We start from the raw sequence: 21,942 nt of genomic DNA, 5'->3' as shown, positions 1-21,942 counted from the left end.
GACAAACCCAGTACCAATTTCATCCTAAATGGGGAAAAGCTGAAAGGGAACAAGACAAGGATGCCCATTCTCACCCCTCTTATTTATTTATTTATTTATTTATTTATTTATTATTTTTTTTAAAAAATTTTTTTATTTTTTAATTAAAAAAAAATTTTTTTTTTTAATTTTATTTTGTCGATATACATTGTGGCTGATTATTGCTCCCCATCACCAAAACCTCCCTCCCTTCTCCCTCCCCCCCTCCCCCCTAACAATGTCCTTTCTGTTTGCTTGTCGTATCAACTTCAAGGAATTGTGGTTGTTATATCTTCTTCCCCCTCGTTTTTTTTTTTTGTGTGTGTGTGTGTGTGTGTGTGTGAATTTATATATTAATTTTTAGCTCCCACCAATAAGTGAGAACATGTGGTATTTCTCTTTCTGTGCCTGACTTGTTTCACTTAATATAATTCTCTCGAGGTCCATCCATGTTGTTGCAAATGGCAGTATTTCATTCGTTTTTATAGCTGAGTAGTATTCCATTGTGTAGATGTACCACATTTTCCGTATCCACTCATCTGATGATGGACATTTGGGCTGGTTCCAACTCTTGGCTATTGTAAAGAGTGCTGCGATGAACATTGGGGAACAGGTATACCTTCGACTTGATGATTTCCATTCCTCTGGGTATATTCCCAACAGTGGGATAGCTGGGTCGTATGGTAGATCTATCTGCAATTGTTTGAGGAACCTCCATACCATTTTCCATAGAGGCTGCACCATTTTGCAGTCCCACCAACAATGTATGAGAGTTCCTTTTTCTCCGCAACCTCGCCAGCATTTATCGTTCAGGGTCTTTTGGATTTTAGCCATCCCTCACCCCTCTTATTTAACACAGTATTGGAAGTATTAGCCTGAGCAATCAGGCAAGAGAAATAAAGGACATTAAGTTTGGAAAAGATGAAGTCAAACTATCCCTGTTTGCAGATGACATAAACTTATATATAGAAAAACCTAAAGACTCTACCAAAAAACTCTAGAGCTGATAAATGATTTCAATAAAGTTGCAAGATACAAAATCAAAATGCAAAAATCAGTGGTGGTTTTTTTTTTTGTTTGTTTGTTTGTTTGTTTTGTCGTTTTTGTGACCAGTAAGGGGATCGCAACCCTTGGCTTGGTGTCGTCCGCACCGCGCTCAGCCAGTGAGCGCACCGGCCATCCCTATATAGGATCTGAACCCGCGGCGGGAGCGCTGCTGCGCTCCCAAGCACTGCACTCTCCTGAGTGCACCACAGGGCTGGCCCAAAAATCAGTGGTGTTTTAATACTCCAATAACTAGCAGAAAAAGAAATCAAGAAAGCAAGCCCATTTACAATAGTCACCCCCAAAATAAAATACTTATGAAAAAACTAAACATAGGAGGTGAAATAGCTCTACAACAAGAACTGTAAATCACTGCTGAAAGAAATTAAAGAGGATACAAAAATATGGAAAGACATCCTGTGCTCTTGGATTGGAAGAATTAACATTGTGAAAATGTCCGTACTACCCCACATGATCTACAAATTCAGTACAATCTCCATCAAAATACTAGTGATATCTTCACAGAGACAGAAAAACAAACAAACAAACAATCCTAACATCCATTTGGAATAAAGAAAGACACTGACTAGCCAAAGCGACCCTGAGGGGGAAAAAAACAGTGGCATTATACTACCTGACTTCAAATTTGACTACAAAGTTATAGTAACCAAAACAGCATGGTACTGGTATAAAAGCAGATAGTCAGACCAATGGAACAGAAGAGAGAACCCAGAAATCAACCTACTTACTTACAGCCAACTGATCTTTTTTTTTTCTTTTTCTTTTTTGTGACCGGTAAGGGGATCGCAACCCTTGGCTTGGTGTCTCCTGCACCACGCTCAGCCAGTGAGCGCACCAGCCATCCCTATATAGGATCTGAACCTGCGGCAGGAGCGCCGCTGCGCTCCCAGCGCCGCATTCTCCCGAGTGAGCCACGGGGTTGACCCCAACTGATCTTTGATAAAGGCAACAAGAACATACATTGGGGAAAGGGCAGCCTCTTCAATAAAAGGTGCTGGGGGGGGTGACCTGTGGCTCACTTGGGAGAGTGTGGTGCTGATAACACCAAGGCCACAGGTTTGGATCCCTATATAGGGATGGCCAGTTAGCTCTTGGGAGAGCGTGGTGCTGACAACACCAAGACAAGGGTTAAGATCCCTTGACTGGTCATCTATTATTTAAAAAAAAAATGGTGCTGGGAAAACTGGACATACATGTGTAGAAGAATAAACCAGACCCAAACATCTTACCGTATACCAACATCAACTCAAAATGGATTAAAGACTTATATATAATATGTGAAACTATAAAACTCCTGAAAGAAAATAGGGGAAACACTTCAGGGATTAGTGCTATGCAGATACTTTATGAATAAGACCTCAAAAACGCAGGCAACAAAAGAAAAAATAAAAAAGTGGGATTATATCATATTAAAAGGCTTTTACAAAGCAAAAGAAACAGTAAATAGAGCAAAAGCACAACCTATATAGAAATATAGAATGGGAGAAAAATTTGCAAACTATGCAGGTGACAAGGGATTAATATCCAGAACATACAAAGAACTCAACTTAACAGTTAAAAAAAAAAAAAAGGTAACCCATTTTTAAAATGGTCAATAGAGTTGAATAGGCATTTCTCAAAGGAAGGTATATAAATGGTCAACAGACATATGAAAAAATGTTCCACATCACTAAGCATCCAAAACCATATTGAGATATTATCTCACCTCAGTTAGACTGGCCATTATCAAAAAGACAGAGAATAACAAATGCTGGTAAGGCTGCAGAGAAAGAGGAACACTCCTACACTGTTGGTGGGACTGTAATTTAGTGTGGCCATTATGGAAAATAGTATGTAGGTTCCTCAAACAATTATAGATAGAACTGCCATACAATCCAGTGATCCAGTATATGCTGGGTATATACCCAAAGGAATGGTAATTATCATGTTCAAGGTATACCTGCTCTCCCATGTTTATCACAGTTCTATTTACAATAGTCAAGGGTTGGAACCAACCTAATAACCACTGACAGATGACTGGATAAGGAAAATGTGGTATATAGACACAATGGAATACTGCTGTGCCATTAAAAAATGAAATTCTGCCATTCACAGTAGCATGGATGAACTTAGAGAAAATTATGTTAAGTGATATAAGCTTGGCACAGAAAGAAAATAACACATACTCACTCCTAAGTGGGAGCTGAATTAGTAAACAAATAAGTAAGAGAGAGAGAAGCAACAATTTCCATAATACATTGACCTATCAAAAGGAGAGAACAGTACTGAGGCCAACAGAGGTAAGGAAGGGGGTGAGGGAGAGGGGGTTAGTGAGAAATTGATAAAGGGCCACAAAAAATGTTTACAGTGTGTAGGTTGGATATACTAATTATCTTGATTTAAGCATCACATATTGCACATAGGTATTGATATTCAATGCTGTAACACACAGATATGTACAATCAATTATGTTTCAATAAGAAATACACTTAAAAATAAAATAAGCACACACACACAAAAAGAAATAGATTTATGAACTGCTTGGTGATGAATTCAAAATAAAATTTGCTGAGCTTCTTTAAATGTTAAGAATGCAGAGAAACAATTCAATTAATAAAAAAATAAATAAATGACTAAGGACATTTAACAGAGAAATTAAAATTGATTTTTTACAAAATCAAATTCTGGAACTCAAAAATATAATGGTTGAAATGAAAAATGCAATAGAGAGCATCAAAAGAATAGATCAAGCAGAAGAAAAAAAAAATCTGTGAACTCAGACAAGTTATATGAAAATACATAATCAAATAACAAAAAAAAAAGAATGAAAAGGAATGAAGAAAGCTTATAGGATTTATGGGATAGACTCAGAAGGGCAAATATTCAAATTACAGAAGTCAAAGAAGGAGAAAAGAAAGACATAGGAACACAAAGTTTATTTAAAGAAAAGCAGAAAAGTTTCCAAATCCGAGAAAAGATATAAATATCCAGGTACAATAATGTCAAAGGTATCTAATCAGATCCAATCCAAACAAGACTATGTTAAGATATATTATAATCAAACTGTCAAAAATCAAAGACAAAAAGAGGATCCTGAAAGGAGCAAGAGAATAGAGGAATATCACATAGCAGGGGTCTTCAAAAAGTTCATGGAAGGATTTGTATCATCTTTTAATTCCATTTTTCCATGGCCTTTTATAGTACCCGTGTATAACGGAGTTGCAATAAAGCTAGCAGCAAATTTTCAGCAGAAATCTTACAGGCCAGGAGAGATTGAGATAATATATTCAATGTCCTAAAGGAAAAAACTGCCAACCAAGAATATTGTACCCAGTAAAGCTCTCCTTCAGAGAAGGAGAGAGAAAGATTTTCTCAAACAAGAGCTGAGGGAGTTATCACCAGATCTGTGATGGTGCTACAGGTGCTAATGATATCTAAGGGATCATCCAGACAGAAAATCAATAAGGAACCATCAGACTTAAACTACACTTTAGTGCAAATGGACCTAACAGACATACACAGAACATTCCATCTAACAACACCAGAGTACACATTCTTCTCAAGTACATAAACATTCTCCAGGATAGATCATATGCTAGGCCACAAATCAAGTCTTAATAAATTTAAGAAGATTGAAATTATATCAGGGCTGGCCTGTGGCTCACTTGGGAGGATGAGGTGCTGATAACACCAAGGCCATGGGTTTGGATCCCTATATAGGGATGGCTGGTTAGCTCACTTGGGAGAGTGTGGTGCTGACAACACCAAGTCAAGGGTTAAGATCCCCTTACTGGTCATCTTTAAAAAAAAGAAAAAAAAAAGATTGAAATTATATAAAGTATTTATTCTGACCACAGTGGTATGAAACTAAAATCAATAACAGGAAGAATTTTGAAAAATTCACAAATATGTGGAAATTAAACAACATGTGCCTGAGTAACCAATGGGTCAAGGAAGAAATTAAAAGGGAAATTTAAAATTTTCTTCAGACAAACAAAAATGGAAACACAACTTATCAAAACTTAAGGGATGCAGCAAAAGCCACACTAAGAGGAAAGTGTATAGCAGTGAATTCCTACATGAAAAAGAAGAAACATCCCATATAAACAATCTAATATTTCACCTCAAGGAACAACAAGAACAACAAAGTAGGTCCAAACTTAGTAGAAGGAAGGAAATAAGAGCAGAAATAAATGAAAGACACACTATAAAAACAATACAAAAGATCAATGAAACTGAGTTAGTTTTCTGAAAAGATAAAATTAGCAAACCTTTAGACTAAGAAGGAGAGAAGACTCAGATAAAATCAGAAATGAAAGAGGAGACATTACAACTGATACCATAGAAATACCAAGGATCATAAGAGACTATTATGAACAATTATGTGCCTGCCAACAAAGTGGATAATCTAGAAGAAATGAATATTCGTAGACACGGGCAATCTACCATGACTAAATCATGAAGAAATAGAAAATTTGAATAGAGTAATAATGAGTAGAAAGATTGAATCTGTAATTAGAAAGTCTTCCATCAAAGAAAAGCCCAGGGCCTAATAGCTTCACTGCCGAATTTTACCAGATACTTTAAAAAAACTAATACCAATCTTTCTTGAACTCTTCCAAAAAACTGAAGAACAGAAAATACTTCCAAACGCATTTTACATGGTCAGCATTACCATGACACCAGACACAGACACTACAAGGAAAGTACAGGTGAAAATCCCTGATGAATACAGATGCAAGAATTCTCAGCACATTAAAAGGATCGCTCACCATGATCAAGTGGGACTTATACCAGGGATGCAAGCATGTTTTAATATAAACAAATCTATAAATGAGATATACCACATCAACAGGATGAAGGACAAAAACCTTATGATCATCTCAATAGATACAGAAAAAGCAATTGACAAAATTCAACATTCTATCATGATAAAAATTCTCAACAAATTACATATAGAAGAAATGTACCTCAACACAGTAAAGTCTATATATGATAACCACAACAGCTGACATCACACCCAATCAGGAAAAGCTGAAAACGTTTTCTCTAAGATCAAGAACAAGACAAAGATGCCCACTCTCACCACTTCTATTCAACATAGTTCTGGAAGTCCTAGCCAGAGCACTTAGGCAAGAGAAAGAAATAAAAAACATCCCAATTGGAAAGGAAGAATTTAAATTGTTCTTGTTGCAATGACATGATCGTATATATAGAAAACCCTAAAAACTCCACCAAAGAACTATTAGAACTAATAACTGAATTCAGTAAAGTTGGAGGATAGAAAATCAACACACGAAAATCAGTAGTATTTCTATGCACTAACAATGAATTCTCTGAAAAAGAAATCAAGAATACAATCCTATTTATAATAGCTACAAAAAAGAAATAAAATATTTAGGAATAAATTCAACCAAGGAATTGAAAGACCTGTACATTGACAAGTATAAAATATTGATGAAAGATATTGAAGATGACACAAATAAATAGAAAGATATGCCATGTTCATGGAAGAATTAATAATGTTAAAATGTTCAAAGTACCCAAAGCAATCTATAGATTCAATGCAATCCCTATCAAAATTCCAATGACATTCTTTACAAAAATAGAGGAAAATAAATCCTTAAATTTTATGGAACCACAAAAGACCTTCAACAGCCAGAGCAATCTTCAGCAAAAAGCTAGAGGCATCAAATTATCTGACTTCAAAATATACCACAGAGCCATAGTAACCAAAGCAACTTGATAGTGGCATAAAAACAGAGACATAGACCAATGGAACAGAATAGAGAACCCAGAAATAAATCCATGCATATGGTCAATTTTGGACAAAGATGCCAAGAACACACAACAGCAAAAGGACAGTCTCTTCCATAAATGGTGCTGGGAGAACTGGATATCCACATACAGAATAATGCAATTAGACCCTCATCTCACACCATATACAAAAAATCAATTGTTAAGGACTTACATGTAAGACTTGAAACTAAAATTACTAGAAGAAAACAGGGGGAAAGCTCCATGACATTGGTCTGGGCAAAAAATTTTTGGATATGTCCCCAAAAACAGACAACCAAAGGGAAAATATACAAATGGGATTATCTCAAAGTAAAAAAGTTTCTGCACAGCCAAGGAAACAGAGTGAAGAGACAACCTACAGAATGAGAGAAGATATTTGCAAACTATATACTGAATAAGGGTTTTTTTTAATTTTAATTTTATTACTTTTTAAAATTTTTATTAAATCACAATTGATTATACATATTTTGGGGGTTCAACATTGAGATATGTTGATCAAATCAATATTACTAGCATATATATTGTTACAAATCATACTTATTCTTTATGCCCCTTGTCCAATCTCGCCCCATTTCCCTCTGCTCCCTCTCCCCCCGTCTAATTACCCTAGATTTCTCCTCTCCTTCTGATAGAGTAATGGTTTCTCTGTTTATTTGTTGCCTAGATGATCTGTCCAGTGCCGAGAGGTGTGTTCAGGTCCCCCAATATTATCATAGAGCAAATGCTTGTTCTGTCACTCTGGAATGGGCTTTGTGGAGAGAGACATCCTCTTCTTTTCTTTGGTCTCTGCTGGTGACTCTCCTTGTGTCAATGAACTCCAGTGCCTGGTGGACCATCTGCATGGTGATTGTGGTGTCTAGCCACTTTCATGGCAGCCATGGTTATTGTGATGGCTGTAGTGGGCCACCCACATGGAGGTGATGTTTTTGGCATGCTCCTTGGCACTGGTGTTGTGCCTGGTTGTGGGAGAGGGGTCCAGTCCCAAATCCATGCCTCAGGTCCCTGGTGGGGCCCCCAGGCACTAGCAGTGTGCCTGGCTGTGGGAGGGGAGTCTGGTCCCCAGCTCTATGCCTCAGGTCCCTAGGCAAACCATACATTGAATAAGGGGTTAATAACAAAAATATAAAGGATCTCAAACAACTCACTAATAAGAAAACAAATAATCTGATTAAAAACTGGGCAAAGGGCCGAGCCCGTGGCGCACTCGGGAGAGTGTGGCGCTGGGAGCGCGGCGCTGCTCACACCGCGGGTTCAGATCCTATATAGGAATGGCCAGTGCACTCACTGGCTGAGTGCCGGTCACAAAAAAGACAAAAAATAAATAAATAAATAAATAAATAAATAAATAAATAAATAAATAAATAAAAACTGGGCAAAGGACCTGAATAGACACTTCTCAAAAGACAACATACAAAAGGCCAACAAGTATATTTAAAAATGCTCAATACCGCTAATCATCAGAAAAATACAAATTAAAACCACTATGAGGTATCACCTCACCCCTGTTAGAATGGCTACTATAAAAAGACGAGATATAAATGAAGATTGAGGAAGTGGAGAAAAGGGAACCACGTACACCTAGTGGGAATGTAAATTAGTGCAGCAATTATGGAAAGCTGCATGGGGACAACTAAAAACAGAACTACTGTATGATCCAGCAATCCACTACTGGGTTCACATCCAAAGGAAACAAAATCAGTATGTCAAATAGATATCTACACCTTGTTCACTGAAGCATTTTCCACAGTAGCCAAGGTACTGAATCAACCTACATGTACATCAGCAGGTAAATGGAACCAGCCTAAATGCCCATGACTGGATAAGGAAAATGTGGTGTATCTACACAACGGAATACTACTCTTCTGTAAAAAAAAAAAAAACATTCACAGCAATATGGAGAGACTTAGAGAAAATTATATTAAGTGAAATAAGCCAGGCACAGAAAGAGAAATACCACATGTTCTTGCTTATATGTGGGAGCTAATAAAAAATAAATAAATATACAAATGGGAGGGGGAAAAAAAAAGACACAACCATCACAATAATTCCTTGAATGTGTTAAGATAAGTGAACAGATATGATGGGGGGAGGGGGAAAAGGAGGAATTGGTAAAGGGACATGAAAATCCACTACATTGTATATTGATAAATTAAAAATTAAAAAAATATGCACATGAAATAAATGTGTTATATGAAATTGTCACACACACACAAAAAGAAAATGTAGTATGCATACACAGTAGAATACTATTCAGCTTTTAAAAAGAAGGAAATCCTGTCATTTGTGGCAACATGGACGACCTTGGGGGAGGACATTATGTTAAGTGATGTATGCCAGGCACAGAAAGACAAATACCACAAGATCTCACTTATATGTGGAATCTAAAAATGTTGAAGTCACAGAAGCAGAGAATAGAATGGTGGTTACCAGGGGTTGGGGGAGGGTGGGATATTGGGGAGATGTTTGTCAAGGACACACAATTTCAGTTAGATGAGAGGAATAAATTAAAGAGATCTATCATAGTGACTACAGTTAATAGCAATTTGAAAATTGCTAAAAGAGTAGATATGAAATGTTCTCAACACACACAAAAATAAGGTATATTAGGTAATGTATATGTTAATTAGCTCAACTTACCCATTGCACAATGTACACATATTTCAAAACATCGTTTCGCACACGATTAACATCGGTGTTTACAAGTACAAAATTTCCTCTAAGTACTGCATGGGTCTTGCATCCTATAAATTTTGATATGTTGCACTTTGATTTTTATCTGAAAGTACTCTAACTTCCCTGTGATTTTTCTTTTACCCACTGTTTATTTAGGAGAGTGTTGCTCAATTTATACACATTTGTGAGTTTTCTAAATTTCCTTGTTATTGTGGTCAGAGAACATACTTTCTATGATCTTAGTCTTTTTAAGTGTATTAAGACTTCTCCAGCTAATATCCATTCTTCATTTGTCACAGCATCTGGCCATAACGATGCCTTGGGTAGGATTCCGTCATCTAGTGCCTTGTACATATAATTTTTTCCCTGACCGTGTTATTAAAACTTTCAAGTTTGCAAGGATGTGTGCCAGATACCAAGCCAGGAAGGACAACCCTTGAATTGGCAGAAATACATATCACTGTGCTTCAGTATCCATTTGTCATCTGTTGTTTATAGCTTTTCCAATAATATTTTTACCAAATAAAATATTAACTGAGAATTGATTCTGGGACCTAAGATTATTGACCAAGCCTGGCAGTATTTAATGATAACCACAGTCAACACTTAGGGGCTTTAAGGCTCAACAAATACATATGTCTATGCCTGTTCTCATCAGTATTATTATCCCTGCTTTGGGACAAAAGGAAAACAGCTATGTGGCCAGCAAGCGGCAGAGCCACACTGGAAGGAAGGTCTTCCTACATCGCACCCCCAGCTCTTTCCCGTCTAAGGAGAGACAGACAGCTCTAGGGCTGTCTCAGCTCCAGGGCCACCTGTCTTGATTCAGTAGCACAAAAACCTGTGTCTGGGTTTGATAAACTCTCCCAAATAAACAGACTCTCTGCTGAGTTAGGCCCTGGATGCGGCCCCATGGACAAGTCTTCAGTCTCTGGGAAATAAACAGGAACGCACTCGCAGCTCATAAATCTCCATCACATTCCCCAGTTGGGCGGGTGGCAGGAGCCCTTGGGGTTTGCAGCCAGTGGTGATGATGCTGAGCAGACACACCAGCCATCAGGAGGCAGAGGAGAGCCTGGCCCTCGGCAGCAGTTTTCAGGTGAAGAGCTGGAGACTGAAACCTAATTGCCCGATGAAAGGTGCCGAGTGAAATGAGCGTCAGGTCAGAGATGGGTCAGGCCTACGTGCCAGTGGGCAGGGAGCTGGGCAGAGTGAGCCAGGATTGGCTTTGAGCCAGTCCCTGCTCCAGGACCCCCCTTCTCAGTGGGCCCTTGGTCCGTGGTCCAGCATGACTGTTCTCAGCAGCCTCACGGCTGTGCCCTGACATCAGGAGGGACCATCTTGAGATCTTCCTGGACCAAGTTCAGGGGTCCCCAGGGCAAGGGGAAGCCTGCACTTGGCTGATGACCTACTCTTCCCTTGGGCAACAGCAGGGACCCAAGACAGAGCCTGAAGAGCTGACTGGTGGCTCAATGCACTGCACTCACCAGGGTGGGCACAAGCCAGGCCAGGCAGGCATGAGCATGGCCCCAGCACCCCAGTGATAGCACCTCCGTCAACTGCTGGGTTTGGGGAGGAAGCTACATCCCAGGTCCTTTACCTTCCTCCCCTGTAGCCCAGGATGCCATGGAGGCCGAGCAGACACACACATCAGAAGGCCAACGGTCAGGTCTGTACAAAAACCTGCGATTCCAATGACTGCAGATGGCACCCATCTCTCCCAAGAGAATGCGTGCACCAGCCAGTCTGTGGTTGGCTCACTGTCCCCTGCTACTTTCCTGTGAGAGGAGAGAATTTGCTGGCCATGATTAGCTAGCTGAGGCCTAGGATGCTCGAGGAAATTGTGACTCACCGTTCAGAGGCTGCACTCAGAGGGCCATGACTGTCCAAGGCCACCAACAAGATGAAGCCCTGCACTTAGATGAGTGCCCTATCCACTGTGATGCTGATTTTCTGGAGTGAATTTCTGGAAACCTTAAAAAAAAGTAAGCCATCCTCCTCCCCACTTCACCTGGGAGCCTTTTCTGCTCTCCCCACAGAGAGAGCACTGGCCGTAGCCTTCTTACCCAGGAATCTGCGATTTCAGTACTGCCCACCTCGGGAGGTCTAGACAAGCACTGGGGTTAGAATCAGCACTCCATGACCTGGTGCATCCCAGTTTTCACGTCACAGATGCCTGGCCTCTCGCTCCTGCAGTCTGTTCTTGCTGCCTGTTGGAGAGCTCTGCCATTGCCCGATTTGATTCAGGGTAAAACAGAGAGGTTTAATGCTGGACCAAAGTGCATGGCTATGTTAATGAGCATGACATCAAAGAGGAAGACATAACATGTAACATACCTGATTTTAACCAAAACACCCCAGTGGTCCCCATGCAGGCATCTCCCAAGATGAGCGTTCTGTAGACCCCGCTTCAGGAAACACTTGGCAGTGAACTCATCTGAAGACGGAGCTTCCTTATCTCTGTAACAACTCAGCTGATCAACTCCCCTTTTCTTTGCTGGCAGCGAGTTCACCCAAGGCAGCTCAGTCCTTCCTGGTATTAATCGTGGGCAACTCAGGAGTGGAACGCTGACCACTTAAAACCCTGTCCCCTCCTCCTCATCCCAGCCATTACAGCTCACAGCTTCTGAAATATGACCTCCTCTCCCAAATTTACCCAGGTTTTCTGTAATCCACCTCTTTCTTTTCTCATCTGGTCGTGTCTCCCAGCTTTTGTGGCCTTTGGTACAGGGATGTACAAAATAACCCGGCCAGCTGAGGGGGAGTGGGGATCAGAAAAGGAAAATGCACTCATTTCAGGGATCTTTAAAGCCAGCTCCACATCTTACTGGAACAGGTGGTCAAAACTATATTCTTGGGAAATAGCTGACAGGGGTGGTGGTGAACCAGCACCAGCATTTGGCAGGTAGCTCCCGTCTCTGCACTGGTTACCCTAGTCAAGTCACTGGACTTGTTTCTGTCTCAACCTGCATCCCTCCCATCTGTCACTTATTAAGTGCTTACTGTGTACGAGGTGCTGGATACAAAGAAGAAAGAGGGGGCTCTTGTGCTCAAGGGGCTCACAGTCTGGGAGAGTCAGACTAGACAACAGAGCACTATGCAAGAAACTTGACAGTGGAGTCGGGGAAAGATCATGGGGCTCTGCTTGGAGGGATCAGGGAAGTCTTCATAGGGGAGGTGACTTTTGAACCAAGATTTGGAGAGCAGGCAGAATTTCCTCAGTTGGATGAAGGTGCGAGGGGTGAGTCAGTGATTTTCTAAGCAGAAGGAACCACGTATGCAAAGGCGAAGACACTTAAAAGAGAACCTAGTGTGGTCAGTTCAATCAGTAAAGTGCAAGCTCAGGATAAACAATAACAAAAGCTCCTTGTATTATTTATTCTTTGCCAGGTGCTGTGTTAAATGCTTTACGTATAACATCTGATTTAATCTTCAAAGCTGCTCTGTGGAAGAGGCATTATTATGCCCATTTTATAAATGAGGACACTGAGTTAGGACTGACTTAAGCAAGGCCCCCCATCAGATGAGGGAGCAGACTGAGCTCCATTCCCCCAGACTCTGGGTATGTGGGGTGCAGGATCCTTTGAGCCAGGATTCAATTCTAGTGTGGTATGACTCCAAAACCCTTTGGGCAGCGGGGTGGGAAGGACACAGGGGAGGCCGCTGGGGCCATGCCCAGCCAGGCCTGGTGGAGGCGCTTTAAGCAGCACTGCCCAGTGATCTGGCTGTCCCCTGACCTCCCGCCTGGCCCCAGGCTTGCTCTCCTCCCCTCCACTCACCTCCCCTGCCGGCCACAGCCTGTCTAGGCAAATGCTTTCCCTTCTGTGGGGCTCCTGGCAGAGGGGAGACAGCTCTTTTGACTTTGGGTGGAGCAGAGAACCAGCTGCCAAGTCAAATACAGTCATAGGAATAGCAGGTTGTTCCTCCAGAGAGTCCTCAGAAGAACTGCCCTGTTGTCACTTCTGAGGTCTGGCCGTCCCTTCAGCAGCTCTGGGTGTCATCCAGCTTGGTCCTGTCGAGTCAGTCGGGAAACCATTCTGCATTGATGGGGCTCCCCCACCCACCCCTCACTCATCTGCTTCTAAAGGGTTTCAAATGATGGTGTACGAAGCTGCATTTATTTCCAGGCTGCTTATGGAAAGGTCCAAAGAGGACTGGGAGAACTCAGGTTGATACCCATGGGCTTACCGCCAGTGTCCTCAGAGTCCACAGTCACACAGATGATGAAGGAATCTTGGCCTCTGCCCTCTGTTGGGTCAGAAAACACCGCACCATGTAAGCTTTTCAGGATTAACTGACCAACTGCATGGCCAGAGCCAACCCCTTCAGAGAGCCGCTCCACGCTGAGAGTTGATGTTCCTGAGCAGGGCACAGCTGTTGGTTCTAGAAAGCATACCTGTCCAATGTTGTTGGGGAAACAGTTGTAGAAACATTGTAGAAACAGTTGGATAGTTGTGGTGGGAAGAGCCAATAGGTTAACATCCACGTGGAGGTTTGAAATTGGCAGAACTCCATTGAGACAGAGTCAAGAGTCCTTGACAAGGATTATTGAGATCTTGATCTATGACCTGGCAGCCCAAAGCAGTGATCACAAATCAGTGTTTCAAAGTGGTGTGGAAAAGGTGAGGCGTGGGTGGTGAGATTGTCAGAGACTCTGGTACCAGGTGCTTTTTCTGTCCTTTGCCTTCCCTCCACACCCGTCCAACTGCCAGCTACTGCCTGAGCAGTTCCACCCCTTGAGCCCCTCTTGAGGTTGGGGTTCCAAATTTTTTCCTGTAAAGGCTCAAACAGCAAATATTTTAGGCTTTGTGGACCATACTGTCTCTGTCACATCTACTCAATTTGCCACTGTAGTAACATTGCTGCCATAGGCAATACATAAACATGCGAGTGAGCTGTGTTCTAATAAAACTTTATTCACAAAAACAGGTGATGGGCCGGATTTGGCCCATAGGCCATAGTTTGCTGATCAGTGCTTTAGATTTTCTCTTCTAGTTTTTTCCTTCTCATTTCTGAGTCCCAAGAATAGGAACAAAGTGTTAAAAAGGCAAGCTATTGTCTGTGTTGTTGCTTTTGGACTCTCCTTCCCTTATTTTTTTTTGCATTTCAGAAAGTACACTCTGTCTTGTCTTTCTAGGTGGTTATTTAAATTGAAAGCAGCTGTGAAGGCAACACTCCTCTGAGTATTTGATATGTCTGCTGCCATGAAATTGTAGTTTTTTAATACACTGTCTTTTTGTTTAGCTAGATACAAAGCTTACCAGTATATTGCAGAATACCTCAGGAAAACCTTCTGCAGCATACAGTGCCAAGCACAGAATAGCAAGTACTTCTTGCGGGAATGAATGAACATATGGAAGCCAAAACAATTTTGAAATGACAGAGGTGATTCTAGATGCTGACATGGATACATTTCTTTAACCTCTCAAGATCTTGATTGTGAAACTTTCTCACAGTACCTGAGCTTACTGGGGCAACCAGAAAATATATGGGAAGACTTTAGATAGAGGCACAGGTGAGGAACTCTCCCCAGATTTGTCCTGTCTTTGGAGACATGTGACCAAAAAGCCTCATGGGTGTGTAAGCCCCAATCTTGTGATCCCTCTGCTTTGGCCAATGGTCATAAAAGGACAGAGGAGGATTAACAACTAGTGACCAGTCTTGCAGTTCACGGTGGCTACAGGGAACCACCTGATATATTCCCTCCCCAGCTTCCAATGGAAGACTCAATGGACGTGTACAAACCAATGTCTGGAAAACAGTCATGATAAAATGTCAAGGTGAAAAAATTAGAACAGAAAATCTAATAGTGGCACCATTCCAGTTTTGTTTAAAATATTTATCTATTTATCTAAACCCACAGAAACAATACTAGGAAGAAATATATTAAAATGTCAACAGTGGCTATCTCTGTGCAATAGAATTACAGATGATTTTAATTTTCTTTTTGTCCCATGTTTTAAAAAAGTTTCTCTACAATCAGCATGTGTTGCTTTTATAGTTTTAAAAAGTGTTATTTTTAAAAGATGAGGGAGAATGGACATCCGAGCCTAACTTTTGCCTTACTGAAAATAAAAGAGCAGGCTCCCCTGTGGCAATCTTCCCATCTCTCCTAAAGCAGGCATCCTGTTGGCCACATGAAAACTTCCAGAGAAAAACTCTGCCACACGAGAATGCTGGAGGTGCTTACGCATCTGGCAGGAGAGTGACTTCCCCACCTCAACCCACAGAACTGGCGTGATGCGGCCTGAGGATGGAATCCATTGCTTCAGGGCTGGCCTATAGGACTGTTTCTCTTTGTTTCTTCTTCAGAGAAAATGTGGCTGTACCTGTTTCAGCTTGGCCTGGCCTTTCCCTCTCTTCCTCTCAGTTTACTAAAAAATACCAGAAAGCTAAATGAGCAAATAGCATGTCTTGACCTTTATTTTAAAGCAGTTTTCAAAAGAGATTGATTTCATTTTGGAAAGCATTCCAGAGAAAGGAGAGTTTCTTAAAGAAACACACGTATTTGAAAGCAAGCTGTCCTCTAGAAATTCTTGCTTTCTTAATAAGAAAAATGGAATTTTCTTTTGAGGTGATGGCCAGGATTCAGGAGGCCTCCCTTAGAGATTTTGGGCAGTGATTTCATTACTTTATGGTGTTAGCCTCAGTTCACAGGGCCCGGCTCTCCCTACTTGGAGGTATAGCCCACTCTGGAGAGATACAGACTTGCCTGTGAAGGAGTCTTGGGTCATAGTTTTAATGTTGGTGATATTGAACAAGTCACTAGAGTCTCTCTCTGTCTTTTGCTCCTACTCAAATCCTACCCATATCAAAGAGAGATTGTGAGGACCAGCAAGTGATATATTCACTAAGGAGCTCCAGTCAGCCCATCTATTCCTTCCACACTCAACCTAGCTTTGTAATCGATCGTTTTCCATCTTAATGATACCACACACACACTTCCAGGCATCCCTCTGTTCCATCGTGGGTTTCTCTTGGCTGGGCTGTGTTCATCTTGCTGGAGGTGAAGTTCATCCTCTTGCTCTGGGCTCAGTAGAGTAGACAACAGCTGGGCCCATGGTCAGAGGCATGCCTATGCGAAGTCTTAAAGCTCCATTAACAAGTGATCACTCAAGTGCACTGTCCCACTATGTTTGTTTTGCAGTTTAAAATGCAGTTTTTAAAGACTGTCCTAAAACATGCCTTCAGCTCCTCTTTGATCTTATGTTGCAGCACACCATTGGATTTTGTCCTTTCAAAATTTGAACAGCCATGTAAAAATTCAATCCTTGTTAGACTTTTTTATCCTCTTCTTGGTTGAAGAATCTACCGTAACTTATAGAAAGACCATGACTTAATGGGCAAGTAGATATAAAATGCTTTGTCTAATACTCAACCATATTAAACCCTAAGTCGGTAGAAATAAGTTCCCGGAGCAGCTTCCTGTTCCCACCGTCTCATTTTGGCCAGAAGAGGGCAGTGTTGCACATGTGGTCTCCCCTGTAACTGTCATCCCCAGGAGCCTAAAGGTCTTCATTAAATGAGCTATTTTGGGAACACTTCACTTGGCTCAGATTTTTTATTGTACATCTAAAAGGGCCAGGGTAACAAGGATATAGATACCAACATGAACTAGGTCTTGTGATCTGTCAAGGGCATTGAGACATATTCTCCAAGTGCTGCAAGGTACTTAATGTGTACGGTATGAAAAGCTACAGGGACAACACCAAGGTCAAGGGTTCGGATCCTGGTATCAGCCAGCTGACAAAAAAAAAAAAAAGCTGCCGGGTGCTATGGAGACCCTGGAGGGGGACACATTATGTACAGTGGGAGACCCTGTGGAAGGCATTGTGAAAGTGGACCCACAGAGGGTGTATAAGCTTGCCAGACAGAGCTGGGGGAGAACAGGCATCCAGGCAGAAGGAAGAGTGGGCAGAGGCCCTGAGACGTAAAGAAAGGTACAAGATGCGTTGGAGCAACCTCCAGGAGCCAGTTTGCTTTTGGCATAAGTGTGTGAACAGAAAGATGGACAGTAAGCCTGGAGATGTGGCTGCGCCCAATCACAAAGGTTAAGGGTTTTAAGAGATTTAACTCTATTCTCTAATAATAATAGATAGTGAACGTCACTATGTACCAGGGCATGGTTCTAAGCACTTTTCAAGTAAAACTCATTAAATCCTCCCAACAACTGTGATTATCCCATTGTAAGCATGCGTGTTGCCAGTCAGGTTCCCTAAGAAGACGACTCTGAGATGGCAGTAATGTGGAGGCGTTTTAGAGAATGCTCCTGGGATCAGCACCTGGGGAGGAGAGGGGAAGGACCAGGCAGAGGGAGGCTCTGGCCTGGGATGCAACCTCAACAAAGGCTGTAGCCTAACCAGTGAGACACACTGAGATTAGGGCGCCCCTTCAAAGATGTTCCGAGTTGGGATGAGGGACTCTTGGGTCAACCAGTCATTGGATACAGGTACCCCAGGGAAGGGGCATGGCCTTGGGTGGCTCTCTTAAGTCAGGAGCAGTTTCTGGAGAGAGACTCAGCTGAAGGCTGTCAGCCTACAGCACTGCAGCAAGCTGGGGAACACTTCCTTCAGTCTCAAAGTGGGGTCTGGCCAGTGCTGCAGAGCCCACCGCCCTGAGCTGAAATTCCTGTCCAAGGTCACTCTGCTCAGCAGAGTCAGCGGAAGAGGAAGGACTTGAAACCCGGGCCTCAGAGTCTGGGCTTTTAACCACATCACCATATTGCATTGTAGATGGTGGGCATCGATGGATATTTCTAAGCAGAGGAAAGTTGGGGCTCAAGCCGTTCTTGGGGAGCATGGCTCCTGATAATGTAGAATGGGTGGGAGAAGAGAGAGGTTGGAAGTGAGAAGATCTCTTTTATATACTTGTATATATACACATACCCATATATATGTGTATGTGTGTGTATATATATCAATACCAGCATAAAGTATAAAAGGTACACATGAAAATAAATGTCCTTCTTGCTCCCGTCCCCTGTGCTCCCTGGATACATTCATCCTTACCAGGTTCTTGGATATTGTCCCGGAGACAGAGTACTCATCTTCAAGCATAGACACGCATGGATATCATGTATCTATGCACACCGTTCTGCATCTGGCTTTTTCATATTAACACCAAAACTTAGATATTGCTGAAAACTTAGATAGTGCCATTCATATGCAGCTGCCTTGTTCCTTTAAGGACAGCAAAACTTTCCATTATATGGATTTACGATAATTTATTGAGCCAGACCTTTTTTTAAAAAATGTGATGGCTGGTTGGTACAGGGATCCAACCCTGGAACTTGGCGTTATCAGCACCACGCTCTAATCCACTGAGCAACTGGCCAGCCCAGAACCACACCTCTCCTGATGGGCATTTTTAGATGGTTTCCAATCTCTTAGTATAACAAATAATATTGTAATAATATCGTGCACGTGGCAGTCTGCCCACGTGAGAGTATTTCTACCAGTTCAAAGGATATACGCAGTATTCATTTTGTAGAGCCAAATTGCTCCTTATGGAAGTGTCCATTCGGCACACAATATATGAAAGGCCTATTTCCCCAAATGCTGCCTTTTTGATTTCGCCAGTCTAATATGTGAAAAATGGTAATTCGCTACGGCTTTCATTTGCTTTTATCTTATCATGAGTGGGGTCAAGCATGTTTTCATATATTTAATAGATATCGTTCCCTTCCAGTGACTTAACCATATTCTTTGTGCATTTTTCCGTTTTGGGTTTTGGTCTTTTACTGACAGATTCACAGGAGCTCTTTCCTTTTTGCTCCGAATGACAAATCTTGTAGAATATCTTTTTAAAACAAAATCCCCCAAGGAATCCACGTTGGAGGTCAGGGCGGGAGTCACGAGGTGGAGGCCAGGGTCGGGCACGGTTGAGGACAGCAGGAGGTTTGTCCTCGTCCTGGGCTGGGGCTGTCAGGGTCTGCTGCGCTCTGAGACTCACCTGCCTCTCCCTGCCACGCTGTTCTGTCCCCAGCTCATGTGCTCCTCAGTGCAGAAGGCCCTGTTCGAGGAGGAGGACCACGTGAAGAAGCTGCAGCAGAAAGTGGCCACCCTGGAGAAGCGCAACAAGCAGCTCCGGGAGCGGGTGAAGAAGGTCAAGCGGTCCCTGCGGCAGGCGCGGAAGAACGGCCGCCACCTGGAGCTGCTGAACCAGAAGCTCAGCGAGAAGCTGGCGGCGGCGGGGGGCGCGCGGCCGCACGTGAACGCTCTGGCGCGGGGGCCCGCGCGCGCCCCCTACCTGCGCGGGTAGCGGGGTGCACGCGGCGGCCGAGGGGCGGGCGAGAGGGACGGGCTTCTCTACGTGCACCTGTTTCAAACCTCCTAGTGGAGTCTCATGGGATAAAGTGGCGAGTCCTGCTTTCCCCTTGGGTGCTGACCTTGGCCTCTGCATCGTCCTCCCCACCCTCCCCGTGCTGCCCCTTCCTGGCCTGGCCCTAGACCCCGTGCCTGGGAGTCCAGAGGCTGCAGGATCCCCGAGGGCCGTGTGCTCGCCTGGGGTCTGGCCTCAGCCTCTGGGAGCAGCCTGGAAAGTGCCCTGATTGGGGTAGAGAACGTTTTGGAATCTCTAGGTGTACAGACATCCGGGGGCTCAGACTTGATTTCAGAAGAGGGTCCGTGTGGTTCTCAGCTCCCCTGGTCAGGACTACCATTGGTCCTGACAAGTGAGCCAAAGCAAGCCCTGGAACCGTATGAGGCCTCCTTATGCACATCTTAGGAAGGAGGATGCTTTTATTTCTAAGCATGCAGGACACGTACAGGACACCCCTCCTCCAGCCAGTATGCCCTTACGCTGAGGCAGGTTAAGACTTAATGAGCTCATCACAGTTAAGGGAACTGAGTCCGGAAAGGGGCAGCAGGTAGTCAATTAACCAGGATGGATCACACCTGATTTCCAACACCAGCTACCAGAGTTAAAAGATAACACCTACTGGGCACTGTAATCTGAAGGGCAGTTGCAGGCATGAGCCTGCCATGTTCCACCAAGCTGCCTTCCTAAATTGGAAGAACCTGAGCAATATCCCAGCCACTGCTAAATTCTAACCTCCTGTTTGCTCAGTCACTGCTTCTAACATCTCTGAATTCGAGGTGAACTGCCCCAATAACTGGGAACTTCTCCTGTGAAGACACCTCCTTACCCATTGGGATCGGGTGACCTTACCTCATTCCCATCCAGGCTCCCAAAAAGCTGGTTCCAGGTGCTCCAATCTCTGCTTCTTTATGCAAACACTTGCCCTCCACAAGGCATGTCCATACCCTGATAGTAACATTTGCACAGCAGTGCACTTGTTAGGTCAGTTTCTTACACGATCAAAGAACTTGGCCCTCTTTGGAAAGGAAACTTTTAAGAGTACTACAGTGGGGAGTACTCACTGTACATATCACTGAGGCACATTCGATCAATTCCCAGTGTATAATTAAGTCAGCTGAATGGCTGTCTCTTGGCTATCTTCTAATGATGGCCCTCCAAGCCAACAAGTGCCTTTCCCTGCTGTTCCACTGACAGAAGCTTCTGGCCCCTCATCAGGATGTGCTGTGCAGAAACCGCCCCAGACACTGCAGGGCCTGATGATGCCGTCTTCTCCATTGGGAAATGGCAGGTGCTGTTAGATTTCCACTTCTGCCTTTAGGAAAACCAGCTGCTTCTTGCTCTGGCAGCCAGTCTGGGGAGAAGAATCTTGTGCCACTTGAGTCTTGGTAGCAGATGCAGCCCAAGGGGGAGAAGTTTATTCCTGGACACTTTTGCCTGGGGGCCATTCACACTGCCAAGATTCTGTCACCACTTTGTTATCTGTATTCTTCATAGCATGGTACAATAGAAGGTGCATCTTCTAGTTTATTATTCCTGGGGACATTTCATTAAAGCAGTTTTGCTCCCACCTGAGGGAATGGTAAGCCCGAGGGTGATTTACAGCCAGTCCTTGGAGAACGGTGGGCGCTGAATCCCTGCAGGTGCATGATGTTCTGCTTCTTCAATAAACAGCAGCTATTTCAACCACAACAATGAGTGTTTCTTCGGGGTCAAGAAGACCTCAGGATTTCCAGGTTTGGCCTGGAAAAGTGATTTAGATCCTTTGGGGGGAATGCCTGGGAGTAACATCTGGAACATTTAGGAGACTGAGTTCAAACCTGCTCTGCTGTCCCTGTCTGGATGTGGCCTAACCCTGTCTCTCCCTGTCTCTTCTCAACACACCTGCAGAAAAGCAGTGTTATCCTGCCTTGCTTCTCACAAGGGACATGCTGCAGAGTCATTAATCAATGTCTTCAGAAGCGTGCTAAGATCTGTTGCCAAAGGGGACTCCCCAGGATCCCGTTATTTGTCACTTTACCACAGCCCTTGCCACCCATTAATTGCACTAGTAGGAATTTTTTATGCATCCAATTCCAGGAATTACTCAGA

At 43.0% G+C, this 21,942-nt stretch overlaps 1 protein-coding gene across 1 annotated transcript in view; it reads left to right on the top strand.

Annotated features, from left to right (window-relative positions):
• The window catches only part of CCDC3 (coiled-coil domain containing 3), a 92,529-nt gene extending 72,735 nt beyond the window's left edge, over nucleotides 1–19,794 (top strand). Inside the window, exon 3 of the mRNA XM_063101389.1 lies at nucleotides 19,519–19,794. Within this exon, the coding sequence (XP_062957459.1) occupies nucleotides 19,519–19,794 (276 nt within the window). The remainder of the gene's footprint in view (nucleotides 1–19,518) is intronic.
• The last annotated feature ends 2,148 nt before the right edge of the window (nucleotides 19,795–21,942 follow it).

Source organism: Cynocephalus volans, chromosome 6 (assembly GCF_027409185.1).
Source record: "Cynocephalus volans isolate mCynVol1 chromosome 6, mCynVol1.pri, whole genome shotgun sequence".
NCBI lineage: Eukaryota > Metazoa > Chordata > Mammalia > Dermoptera > Cynocephalidae > Cynocephalus > Cynocephalus volans.
Note: the sequence above shows the minus strand (reverse complement) of the source record. Positions and strands in the feature narration are given on the sequence as shown.